The sequence below is a fragment of the Cinclus cinclus genome, chromosome 16, assembly GCF_963662255.1.
Source record: "Cinclus cinclus chromosome 16, bCinCin1.1, whole genome shotgun sequence".
Classification (NCBI taxonomy): Eukaryota; Metazoa; Chordata; class Aves; order Passeriformes; family Cinclidae; genus Cinclus; species Cinclus cinclus.
In genome coordinates, this window is record NC_085061.1 from 4,596,988 (window position 1) to 4,610,923 (window position 13,936).

Genomic DNA, 13,936 nt, shown 5'->3' on the forward strand with positions numbered 1-13,936 from the left:
AGGTCTTGCATGTTACTCTGGATTTTTCTATTGAGCCCAGGATAGCACTGGCACTGACCAGAAATGGATGACTAAATAATCCAATCCACCATGCTAATTTCCATGCTATGAGTTATTTTAAAATAACAAACAACACTTACATAATCACAGCTAGTTCAAGAGAACCTTGAGGCACTTATCACATTAATCTTTTAACTCACTAACATTTCAAGTTCACTGTGCCCTTTAAGAAATGTTTGAAAATGTTGTGCTGTGCTTTTGCTACTCCAAGCCACATGAATTCTTCTCTCTCCAAGCAATGCATGGACAAAGGTATATTTGCAAGAATATTCCCTTTAATTAAGTAGCTTGTGAGGAAAGAGACTATAACCCAGGTAAAGATAAGCTTTCATCAAAAATATTTACTGGGAAAGCAGTCCCAAGGGAGGACAGATTGAAACTTCAGGAGAAAGCTTATATAATATCTTCACAGGGCATGTAAGCAAGCTTGTCAGAGCAGGAGCATTTTAACAGTGCTAAAAAGCTGCAGTACTGTAATGTTCATACATTTCCAATTTCCTCCTGCCCCATGTTGATGTCTGACTATGCTGGCTGTTAGGTATAATTAAAACTAGAAAATTAGACCTTTCCTGGCCAATCCAGCACAGAACTCCTCACTGATGACAAACCAAAGACAGATAATTAAAGCAGCCCCTTTCTAGCTACCCTCAGAAATAGGAATCCGTGCTCTAGGCATTGATGAGGTTAAACACTAACCAGGAGTGAGTCATTCTCAAAACACCATCAAGATAACCTGCACCAAACACACTCAGAAAAGCCTCTCTGACCATACAAATTATATTTCAGTCGTATCAGCACTGACAGATAAGCTCTTCTTAATAGTTCAGTGCATTTTTCAGCAAACTGTTTATTTATCAACATGAACAAAGGTCAGCTGCTCTCACACTTGATGTCCCTGTTCACAGGTTTTGCTCTGCATGGGCAGAAAGATGGATCCCAGAGAAGCCAGGGGGAGATCTCCAGGAGAGTGGATATTTTGAAGGCTTGGGAAAGGCTGTTTAATTCTTTTATTCTTGCCTGGTTGGTTCTGTAGGATGCATTCACTAAAAAAAGGAAAAGTAACTGGTTTGTGGGTGGTCCTGTATCATACAGCATGAGGAAGCAAGATCTTGAAGGTAAATGTGAATAAAAGGAAGGATATGAAAGTGGTGTGAAAAAAGGGTGTTTGTTTCTTTTAGCAGAGAGAATAGGAGCTTTCTCTTCTGTGGATACATTTTGAACTTTGACAGTGTTTATCATCTAATCTTATTAGTGCCTCCCCCAGCAACTTCAGGCATTGAAAGTGTTCGAAGCTCAATGACAGCAGCAAGCAAAGGTGATGTCCAAGTGCTTGTGACCCCAGGGCAGTCCTTATCTGAGTCCCAGTCCCAGGAGCTGTGGCAGATACAGGGAAGCCACAATTACTTCTCGCTGCTCTGAACCCTGTGCTGGATGGAGGTACCTGAGCTGAGAGAGGGTTTTTGACAGCAAGATGGCAAAAGGAGAAGAGTAATTGTTGAAATGCCACTGTTTACATCTGTAATGCAATTACACTTGAGCAGTTCCACTTTCTGTGAACGAGTCTTACAGTCTGTTTCTATCTCCTTCTGCCATGAATTATTCATTCCTTATGGATGAGGTTGATTGGGGTTTGGCTTTCACAGGAAGGTTTATTATGCCCACTTAGCTCCAGCTGCTTTGGAATGCTCCAAGCCTCAGTGATTTTCCCAGCATTTGTTCTTAATGTTAAAACTTTTGGACTATGTAGTTCAGCTCTGGTTTTGGGAGCGAGAGTCTGAGGGGATGGAGAGTGTTGGTTTCTTTCTTTTGATTTTCTTTGTAGCAAGCATAGGAACAGCTTTTTATTTAAATCTGTGCTAATAGCCAAGTCTGAGGGTAACTGTTGTGTTATTACCATGTGTCAAAGAACTTGGATGTGAGACACTTTATATGTGGCTTGGGAGCTTTGGATGTTAAAGAAACAAAGCAGAATTTCAAAACGAGGTGGGATTGATGTGCTCTGTCCTTCAGGGAGAGTGGTTCTGAGGGATATCAAAGCACAGAGGTGCCACCACCTCTACAGCAACAGTGGCGCTCTGGGTTCTTCTGTTCTGCCAGCTTGTGTTGCCTGCTTTGTACTGGACTGCAACTCGGGTCTTGGTGTGTCCCATGTTAGTGATGCCTAGAGCAGATGTGCTAATGGGCTTCCATAAAACTTTCAGTTTTAAATGTTATTTGTCCTTCACTTTGAATATTAAATTTTTAGAAACTTAAAAAAAAAAGTATGAGAGAGAGAGAGAATTACTGCATTTGTTTAAAGTTCTGAAAGCTTTTTTTAGCTAAACAGTTCAAAGAGTGCATCTCACTAATCAGAGGAATATTTTTGCATCCCCGGGGTGGTCACAGTGTTTTAATTGGAACTCAGGCTTCTTTGAAGTCCCTTTTAATCCTCCCTGAGCTGGGGGAGAGGGTTTGAAGACAGTGCTGTAAATCTGAAATTTCTTTGGTTTATTTACATGTGTCTGGGGACGCGTGTAATTCGTTTTCCTGGATGAAGCCCCTGGACAGCTGAGTGGGAAATGTGCTTCCTTAAGTGGGGAGGCCTGAGCCAAAGGTGGGGGTTCTGCACAGAGAGCTCACGTGCTCCTGAATTTGTTAAAGCCAGGAATTGAGCAGCAGGCTCTGGATGGGAAATGAACTCAGTGGGAAATGATGTGGTAGCTAAACATGAGGCTAGGCTAAACAAAAAGCTGGGATTTAAACTCATGTTTTGGGATTAACTGATTAGTATGACTCTCAAAACTGGTGTTGCATACTGATGCTTGACTTCAACCAATTAGGAAACAAAAGATTTAGGAGGCAGTGCTTATGACTGATAGCTTTAATCATCTATCAGATCAGTGTGAGGTTTCATTTTTCTACATTGAATTAGTGATTTTTGGGTGTCCTTAATGATGTTGCTTAGTCTTTGTGCCTCAGTTTCTGAAATTCAGGCCTTGCTTTGGTCTGGTTTCCAGGGATGCCTAGTCCTACTTCAGATGTTTCATGCACTTGATGTAACTACCACGGAGCTTCAGTGGCAGCTGATGCCTTTTTGCCATCTTAATACAAATGCCCTGTGGCTGCTGACAGCACAAGCATTTTCCTTAGGCATTGTCTAATTTTGTTGTTCAGCTATTGATTTTCATGATAATTATAATCATTTATCAGCTGTGTTTTCTGTACTTCACTAAGGCTTTTAACCTCTCAAATTTGCTGAAGCTTGGATGTTTTATGTTCTGCTTCTGGTAGAGGTGAGACATAATATTTTACTGATTTGGGGTGGCTTTTAATTAATCAAAGCAACAGGCTTAACCTCAGTTTTCTCTCTGAAAGAATAACTTAGAATTCCATCTGAACATACAAGCAGTATGCTTTTCATTCTTCCTAAAATTGTTACCATAAATTTACCTGTGACTGTTATTGTATTGATATTAAAAAAACCCAGTTAAAATAATTTTTACTTTAGCTTGAAGTTGCAGTTTAAAGTGGCTGTTCCTGCCATGAGATTGACTAGGTATGTGATTATAATCAGAAGTAAATAAGAATAATATATGGGATGTCAAATCACTTTATATAAAGGCATTTGAAAATATGGTCTAGACTTTCCCAAGGATCTGTCTCCAACCATTATTATTATTTCCTCTTGCTCAAGGTTAGGGGCTTTGTGTTACTGCTGGCTAATATTTTCAGCTGATAAGACTCTGGGTAAACAAGGGGATCAATAAAGATGTTGAAAACAATGCAAGGACTTGGTAAATTAATATTCTGCAAGGATTATCTCAGACAGGTGTCAAAAGAACAAGACCATCAATTCAGTGCAATCTGTAAAATAGTCAAATGTACATAAATTGTCAGTAGCCAGCCTTGGCTGCAGCAGGAGCTCTCCTGTCAGGCAGGAGCCCTGGCTGTCTGTAAGAATGATGTCTCTGTGTTGGTCATTTCCATGGGGATAGAAGTTATGCCAGATGGGCATGTTGGATACATGCAGATTATAATTGATTTTAGGTTTTGGAGGATTTTTGTGTCTTGTCCCTGTGTCCCACTCCTCCTTCCTTGAGAAGCTGATGATGTCTGTTTCTAGGCTGGTCCAGGTCTCTCTTCAAATGTCTTCAGAGTGACCTTGCAGAATGGAATCAGCAGAGGTTAGGTAAAATTGTCTGTTTATTTGCATAGATATTCTTGGCTAATTTAAAAGATGAGGGATTAAATATTTTTATCTCAGGTCTTTCTGTTATAACCAGCCCTCCCTGCTGGCCCTCAGCTTGGTGAGGAGCAAATCTCTGAATGAGCTTTTATTCATTGACATGGAAGTTAGGAGGAAAAGCTTCTGCCTGATCTTTATTTTTTTTTAGCTGTCAGGGTTCTTTCCCAGTTTTGTATAATCCTGATAATTGGCCTGGAATGGTTTTCAGGGTTTGCAGTGACCCACTGTTGAATGATATCTCTGTGAAAGATACAACATCTGTCTGTTTGGAGTTTGTTTCCAATGAACATATCTTTGTATTTCAGTCTGGTTTTGAGATACTGATTTTTTGTTTATTGCTATTTATTTTACAACTATCCAAATGCCTTGAAAATCTAATGATTCTAACCCACATTCTGCTGTCATTCTGTCCTTTAGATTAGTTTGATTTGCCCCCACCTTTCTCATGAGGTTTCTTGGCTCCCCTGTTCACACTGTCCTCTCAGCCCAACCTCAGATTGCCAAAATGATTGTTTCAACTCCAATGACAAATAGGAACCATAGGAAAAACAGCCCTACTTAGGACTCCCTAAAAGTAGTTTTTATTCAGTTCACGGCATTAAATTTCCCTTTAGCTGTTGCTTTTTTCTCAAATTAAGTTTGTGATTAGGAGAAAGACTTAAAATGTCTTTTGCTGCTGCTGCAGTAAAATGAAACATTACATTATTAAGTGTGTTTACATTTTGTGCTTGAAGTCTTAAGGGCAGTAGGTATGAAATTGTGTGCCACAATAATTTCCTTCAACATTGTCATTAATATATAATTGCATTCACTAAATTGTGAATTGAGAAAATACATTTGCTTCTCTAATTGTGAAGATTGTGCTGATATCTCTGTTAGCATGAGAGCAGTAACAGCCATTTTTAAAATCCCTTTTAATAATTTCCAACTTCACTGCTTTTGTGCTACTGCTGATGAATACCTGACAAATGCTTTAGAATTTTGTGTGGTTTTTTATTTCTCTTCAGTGTCTAATCTATTTGGTTTAAGACCTTAAGAGCTCTTTATTTTCTTGTGTAGGAAAAACATAGGACAAGTAATATTTCACAGCTTTGCAGATACACTCCCTGTGTCTTGAGATGTATGTTAAATACCTTATTGCTGCCTAATAAATGGTTTCATTTTATGAAGCTCTCTTGATGACTCTGTGAAATTTTTGTTTCACCATGACTGAGCTTTGAATTACGTGATTGAGCATGCAGTGGCAAACCCCAAAGCTGAGTATTTTTATCTTCCAGATCAGCAGTCTTGGTACTTCTGTGTGTACATTCCCTTTGCTTGAGGTCCCTGAAAGCCTTTCACTGGTGAGGTTCCATTCCACTATGCCATGTGTGTTACTTACCCTGTTTCTGTGGATTGTTCTATGCTTGCTCTTAGAGCAGTGGTGGAGATGAGAAAGAAGTTTGGACCTGGAAACGTCTGCCCAATGGTTAATTTTTTTTCCAAAGTAAGATTAATTTTATCTTGTTGAGCCCTTAGCTATATCTTTAAAGTAGAAATGAATCTCCAATAATTCATTGTTATGATGACAGAACTATGGGAGGAAGAAAAAACTATCTTCATTAAAATCCAAATAAGTTATTAGCTGGAATCTAAGATAGATTTCTTCCTTTTTTTTCTCTCCCCTCTTCAAATTATGACTTGATTGGATTAATTGTTAATTTTGCAATTGCTTCAAAGGAGACCTATCAATTGTCTTTAGAATTGTCAAGACACTTAAAAACGCTTAAAATATTTCCTTACAAATATGTTGTTCTTCTGCTTCAAGTGGTTAATGGGGATATTTGCTTTGGTAAAGAGCAATTGGATTTGTTGATTCTATCTGTACACAAATGAGAGTTCTCTAAATGAGGGGAACCTCAGAGGCTGAGATTGCTTATTGCTTTCACTTGCACTTCAGATTTCCTCCATTTACTTTGTACGTAAAATATTAAGCAGTCACTTTGTTGGAGAAACAGTCTCAGGTACACCTTAATTTTGTGGTTTTGACAGCTCTTACTTAGTACCTTCATTTCAATGAGTAAAGGTTTGTGACTGCTCTTCAAAACATTTTAATCAAAGTGCTACAAAGCACTAAATGTGTCCTAATTGCATGGAAACATTGAGGATTTGTTTTTGTTACTAAGGTGTGTAGGAGATTCCAGACCATGTGGATTAGTTAATGGAGTCAGGAATAGGAAGGGAGGATGTAGGCATGGGGATATGAACAGACAGTGGTAACTACCTGGACTAGAGCTTGAAGGGGCTTTTCTACAGGAGAAGTGCTGTTGTGAAAGTTAACTCTCAACTTCCAGGTCTGGACACCAGATTTTAGTGGCAATATTTTCCTCTAGTCTGGTGAAGGAGAGCTAAGGAGTCCTCCCAAGGAAGCAATGCATATTTTGAGGAGAAAGGGATGTGAAGCAATTTGTACCTTTCTCGTGGAGTTAATATGAGCACATTAAACTTAAGGACTCTGCTGTATCCCAGAAGTCTGTATGAGCTGTTGTGATTATTGTTATTTGCTGAACTTTCATGCAGGATGAGTCCTTACAGGAACTGGGCTGCTTTTGGACTTGGTGAAGCTTCAGAGATAGACAGGAGTCCTGTAAACCAGAGATAGAGGAGTTAAAACAGTTGAGGAGATCAAATATACAGAGAGGATGTTTGAGACTCACTTCAAACATACAGGAAAACACTGTTACAGGCATTCCATGGCCTTTCTAATCATACAGAAATATTTAAAACAACTAAACTGCCTTTCTAGAAATCTTCTCTTGTTGTCATGTTATTGTTCTGTTTGTTCTTCAGATGCTGTTGTTTTTCTGACTAGAAGATTAAATTATTTTTATAAAAGTGGAAAAGGTTCTTCTTGTGGAGAGGAGAATTTCAGAATCTTATTACATTTCCTTGTACATAATACAAAAAAGATAAGGAACAAAATAAATATTTTATACTTCTAGGAGATTACCTTAAAAAACCCAAAAAACCAAGAAAACAACAAACCAAACCCTAAAACCCACAAAAACACCTGGAAATTGTTATTCATAGAAGAGATTTAAGCGGATGTGGACTCCCTTTCTGTGCCTTATTTTCTTGACAAACACTTTAATAAGAATGCTGGTCTCTGGTCTATGTCAGTTAATTATATTTAAATGTAAAACTGAAAATACATTGCCAAAAATCTGTCAATGTTCTGTTTCAATTTAATATGACTTAGGTGAGGCAACCAAATCTGCCACTGTGTATTCAAACTGAGCTAAATCTCTGAAGGGAAATGTTAATTCAGTATATTTCCAAAAATAAGTAATTGAGAGTAATTTAGTGTTATAAAGGTAGTATTAGTTTGGTAGTTTGAATCAAATTTAATTAAACAAAAAGCAGTGAAGAACTCAGTCCTCCAAACATAGTTGATGAAGTGCCTGTTTTTCTCTTTAGTTTTACTTTTGTCTTGCACTTCCATACTTAAAATTTAATGTCTGATCTCTAGCTACGATCAAAACTCTTTCTTTGCTGTGCATTTTGAAACATTTTATAGAAGTAATAAGAAGTTGACATTCTGATAAATTATAAATTAAAAATTTTTTTGCTTTTACATTTTCATCTACTTAGAGAGTCTTGGTTTGATGTTACTTCGACAGCTAATTCTCAGTGACTGTCACGGCTTATACTGAAATGGTGATAGATCCTTGACTAAGAACAGAGCCTTCCTCCAAATCCTGGGAAGTGTCACTTGTGTGCATTACAAAAAAGACATACAAAATAGCATAAGCTGTTTTCCTCAAAAATTTAAAAAGTATGACAGTGGGCCCTAAAGGTCATTGTATGACTTGGTTGGACATCCCATTAAGTTAACTTTTCCCTTCAGTTGGAAGGTTTTATATTTTCATCACTCTTAAATTGCTCCTTTTCAAATTATCTGTGCTTCAAAGGAAGGCAAAGAGCTTTGGTTACCAGCAGCTTTGTCCCCCTCCTGCCTTACTGTGCTGTAAACTGCTGGACTAATTTGGTTGTTTAGGGCAAAAGAAAACCTCATCCAAATTAGGCTTAAATTTTACTGGTTTTTTTATGAATTTTGCTTATGGAAGGGGGGGGGGGGGTGTCTCAGGATGGGAAGGTGGGACAGAGAAAGAACATTCTAGCTTTTAGAACTTTTTTTTTTTCCTATGCCTTAGCCAGGAGAAAGGAACTGAAGTCAGGGATTTGCTGCTGCATTTTGAAAGCCCTTTTTTTCATTTGTTCATGTGAACTATATGATTGCAAAGCACCTGAATGAGTTTTGATAACACACTGCCCTGAACTGGACCATTCTGGGTCCCTTTACAGGTTTTTGCATGGCTGGTGCACACGAGGTGTGGGGTTTTGGTGGTTCCATGGGCTCTGTTACTCCGTGGGGAAGGAAGCTGCCTGCAGGTTTGCAGAGTGACAGTGCTCAGCTTTTCAGAAAGGGAGTTCTGGCTCTGTTTGGGTAAGGACAGAGTTTCAAACTTCCCTCAACAAGCCATGGTGATTCCACTAGTGTTGGAAAGCTGTGTTATCACAAAGATCCTCTCAAAGCAGATTCCTTGGCTTTCCAATATTGGTTTTGATACCAGCTCTTCCATAGGGAATGGACAGAACTTAGCAAAAATTATAGCCATCAGCCAAGGCTCTCAAGGCCAGAACATGTTGCTGTGTGTTGGGATGCTGACAAATTTCTCTCTTTCCATGGCATCGTTTGCAGAAAGTCGTGCAATGAGAGGACTGGTTACAGCTGGTTGCTGTTTGCAGTGCTTTGGGACTCGACCAATTCTCTTCAAATTGAAACCTTTGATTTAATTTTATTGTGCATGCAGTGTCGTTCCTCTGCTTGGATCTGTGGAAATTTGGCTTTTGCCAAACTGCTGATGCTCAGGATAGTGTGTAGACCTCAGAATCAGGCTTTGAAACCTCTGAGTTAGGGTGTTGGACAGCAGAGTGCATGCAAAGGTGTCTTTGGCTCTGATCACCTGACATGATTTAGTGTTAGAGAAAGTGATTTTTTCTTTACAGGGGATTAATACCCATGGTCTTTGTTTTCTGTTACGTATCTATGTTGCTCCACTTAGAATGAAATAAAAGAATAAAAGCTGTTTAATGCCAATAAAACATTGTCCAGAACTAAGTATAAACCTAAAGCTGCCAATTGCTGGAACTGAGATTGGAAGCTGATTGTTGGTTTGAATGGCTGAACAGATGAGGATGATTGTTTTTTATTGGAAATCAGTCAGGAGCTGACATTACTAAGAATCTGTGGCTTTTATAGTACTCTTTCATTTTACTACTGCATTAATTTCAGTTCCTGATCTCAGTCCTAACAGATTATGGTATGAATTTCTGAAAAAAACAAGGAAGAAAATCAAGGCAGATACACATTTTTTGTACATTAAAAAAAGGATCTGCAAAATTATTTCAGTGGTGCAGGAGCCAAACACTGGTGTTGGGGGGCTGGCATTCAATATAACCAGAGAGCTGCCTGATACTAACTATGCTTTTGATAAATCTGCTGTATTTGGGTGATTTATTAGAAGCTTAGAACTGCATTTTTCAGAGCCTTATTGACTTGGCATTACACTGTACAAAGATTTTTCCTGTGGAAATCATTGTGTCTGCCTACAACTTCTTTTTGCTGAACAGACTAAGTGTGCCCAGACCATTTCCCTGGTGTTCCCTCTGATGCCCAGCCATTGGTAGCCCTCAGGAAAGAGCTTGTGACTGGTCAAGTTAAGGATCCCTTCAGGCTCAGCTACAAAATTTTGAAATGTTATTTAATGCTGCAACACATTTGAAAATCCAGGTGCATGTTTGCTTAAAATTGACTTGTCTCTCCTAACAGTATTTCATTTTCAGTTGTTTTAGCCAAGCCATCTCCAGGTCGTGACTTGGTTTCTTCTCATAATTCCCCTGGCTAGTGAGTGTGATGTCCTGTCCTGACTGATTTCTTTGCTGCAGTCCGTGCCTCCATTGTCTGATGGGAGAACACTTCATCTGTTTAATTGTATATTGACTGTGAAGACTTGGATGTAACACAAGTGGTATTAGAGGCCTCAAAATTTTCTGCTGAGGAGGGATAAATGTTTGTAATTCTGGAAATGAAATGCAGGAATCTTTCAGCTGGGATTGCCAGAATCGAATCCTATCTGTACCAACTCAGCGTTTAACTAATTTTCACTCAACTGGAAGTGACAGATGATTAAAGAGAAAAAGTGATGCCTTTTTTTGGAATGTGAGTAGTTGGCTGAAAAATATTTTCCTCAGAGAAAGGGTTTCTCTAGTCCTAGATCCAGTCAGAATCCAATGAGGCACTTCTCCCTGTTCAGTTTTTGGAGTGGCAGCAGCCTCATTCCAGCACTGTATTTCAGTACTGTAGACTCTGACCAGGCTTAGTTTCATCTGCCAGCAGCAGTGGAACTTTGACTTGCTTTTTGGGGGACATGATAGATTGTGTTTCTGCAGGTTTCACTGGTGCAAAACTGACTTTCCACTTGCTCCCTATGAGAAGCCCTTTCAAGGTCTGGGTTACTCTGCCCCTTTGTGGGTGGTGCATCTTGGTGAAGCAAAGGGATCTGTGTACCCAGCTCATACAGGGATGCCCTTTCCAGCTTCATTTCCTTTGGCAAGTGTGATAGAGCTGCTTCTTTATTAGGGTGGGAAAACCTTTCTAATGGCTCAAGACAAATTTTTATTTTTACAACTTAGAGAGACCTCTGAAAGAACAGTTTCCTCCTGCAGAGGCTGTTGATGTGGTCTCTGGAGCTGCCAGACTGGAGTTATCTTGATCCCATTCCATTACCTTTATGCATTTGTCATTGGATTTGATGAAAAAACAAACCTATTTCTGACAAACGCAGCATCGCTGCTAGCGGGTCTGTAGAAGTCTCTGATCTCTTTTGACAAGAAAAGGTTTTCAGTGACATCTGAAGTGCTCCCCAGAGCTGGGTGATTCTGGTTTTCGCTCCTGTGGCTCTGGAATGATGGTGTGTGTGAAGGACTCTGAAGTCAGCACACTGGTAACTCTGTGGGAACACTGCTTTGGGTCACCTATGATGTACCTGAGCATCTACACTCTCAGAGGGTGTTCAGCAGTAGCCAGAGTTGTTGAATTGTACAGTCTGCATTTAGAGTTATTTTCTCCTTTTCTCACCCTCTTACTACTAATCCTGTGTTCATAGTGTGATGGTTTTAGATTTTATGTGAGCTGGACAGACTGCAGCTCTGTGTTGTTCTAAGGGACTGCAACAGGTTTAGTCTCAGGAAATTGCCTTGGCTGCTTTTGGTGAGACCTGTTCTACAGCTGGGTATAGAATACAGATCTGCAACCAATGATTCATTAAAAGTTTTTATTTTGTTTTAATTGTGTAGGACACCTGATGATCTCTCGAGACAAATTGTGGCCCTGCAGCAGCGGGAGCTTGTCCTGAAAGAGCAGAATTCCACCTTCATGAACAGGTGAGTGACTCCAGGAGGGGATGCTGGTAGCAAGACCCTGCCAATGTTAAAGCCCAGAGAAAGGAAACAGGGACTGCAAACTGAGAGAGCAGCTCATTATATTTCCTTGATATTCTGTGGAGCCTTCTGTGCCACTTTCTATTCTTTCCTGTGTTGATAAAGGGCTTTCTGCTTACTGAAATCCTTGCAGGAATAAAAAGATGAATAACTGTGGGTGATGCAGTGAAGAGTTAATCAAGCTTTGTTATGAGCTACAGTGTTTGCAAGGGGAAGTGAGTTGCTTTCCCCAGACCATTTCATCTAGAAAGGAAATGTCACAAAGCAAAATGTGCAAGTATCCATCTGGGTGTGGGAAAGGGAGTAGGAACTCTGAGGACTGCCAGGTTGTAGAGATGGTGAAAGAAAAGGATGTTTTGGTGGCAAAGTACCACCAGGCTTTGAGAGGAGCAGTCTGTTTATGGAGTGAGGTGAGTGTTTGAAACATGAGGGTGTTTAAACCATTGCCCTCCTGTGGGAGTGAATATGTAATGGGGAAATAAATTTGCCAGAGCTAAACTTTCCAGGCTGTACTGCTTCCACAGCCTTTCTGAACACAGTTCCACAGCATGCCAGACAGTGCTTCTCACCCTCAGTGCACCTCTTGCTTCCCTCCCTGTTTAATTCCACACATTAGGAGCCCTCTGTTAAAGCCATTCTTGAGAAAAGCAACACCTCTCTCTTTCAAAAAGACTGGACTGTTTGCACTGCAGGGTTGTAGCTGCCTTGGCTGAGCAACGGGAGTGTGGAGAATTTCAGCCTTTGGTGTAAAAATGCTGAATGTAAAGCAGTCAATGCAGGTGAGCTCTGTGTGGGCACACTTAGCTTGTCATGGGCAGCATTTCCTGATGTGTCTCCTGAGCTAGGTGCTGCATTTTGGTTCAAAAGATGATCGTGATTTGGGCTCCACCTTCCTAATGATGGGCAGGATTCAAGCAGGGTGTTAAAAACTTTGGCTGTGCTGCTACTGTTAATGAAACTGTTTAGTCACTTGTAAAATGGTTAGCTAAGTGTAAATCCCCAGGAGTGAGCCAGCCAAATTGTTGTGTCGTTTTTGCTGTGAAGTTTACAGGGGAGGGAAATAAAGTCACCAATATGAAAAAGACATTCTGTATGTTAAAAGTAAATCAGGCAAACTGTCAAACCCACATCTGATTAAATGATCAAATAAAAGAATGATGGTAGTGATTGAGCTACAGATTTGGGGTGGTTTTTTTTTTTAGGCTGCTTCACAGCCTCTCAGAGAAGTTATTTTTCTAAATTTATTAATGGCCAAGGGGAATCGTCTGTTGAAAAAGCAGCCTTTTGGTAGTGCCTGTTCATCTAGATGTAATTGTGCCAATTTAGTTTAAAAATAAAAACATGATTAAAATTACTTTTTGATTTCAAGTTAAATGGGCTGTAAAGCTGCTCAAATTAAAATTCTAACATTTTCCTGATGCAATGCTGTGTGTCATTTTTGCAACTGATAATTTTGACTTTTTTCTATCACATAACTTATTCTGTCTTAAAAAGAAGGCAATAAGATAAATTTTTAAAAACCTTTCATTACAGGTGATTTGAAAGTTCCCAGCAGAAGGTTTTGAGTTTCTGGAAATAAAACCTTGTTAAGGAAGCAAACCTAATTTTCTCCTTTCCATAAATCTTTTCCAGATTTAGCTGATGTTCTTCTATTATTTGTTTCATAATGGTGTTCAGAATTGTCTTGTATTAGAGTAACTTAATATGTGATCATGCCTCCCTCTAGTGATGGAGCCCAGCACTTATTCAGCTTTCTATTGTTTTTTTTTTCAGCCATAGGTTCCTCTGCCCTTAGTTGAAATATATTGTCTTTGGTGCTGGTAGTGCAATATTTGATTTATAAAGTCACTGGTTATGTGTGTATAGAGGAATGTGCAGTACAAACCCCACAAAATTTGTGTCTACCCTAAGAACTTAAAGTTTTCTTGACTAAAATTAATGAATTGGCAGTTGCTTAAGAAAACATCATCACAAGTTGGCATCTGAATCTGTTTTTATGGCAGTGAAGGAGAGAGTCACAGATAGTCCTGGCTCACCTGTTGCTACAGTGCAAAACTGTGTTTGGTAGAAGAGATTTTTGAGTGTAATGGTAAAGAGCATTATATGGTC

At 39.4% G+C, this 13,936-nt stretch overlaps 1 protein-coding gene across 1 annotated transcript in view; it reads left to right on the plus strand.

Annotated features, from left to right (window-relative positions):
- MAD1L1 (mitotic arrest deficient 1 like 1) overlaps positions 1 to 13,936 on the plus strand; it is a 343,907-nt gene that overhangs the window by 22,381 nt on the left and 307,590 nt on the right. Inside the window, exon 9 of the mRNA XM_062503321.1 lies at positions 11,684 to 11,770. Within this exon, the coding sequence (XP_062359305.1) occupies positions 11,684 to 11,770 (87 nt within the window). The remainder of the gene's footprint in view (positions 1 to 11,683; positions 11,771 to 13,936) is intronic.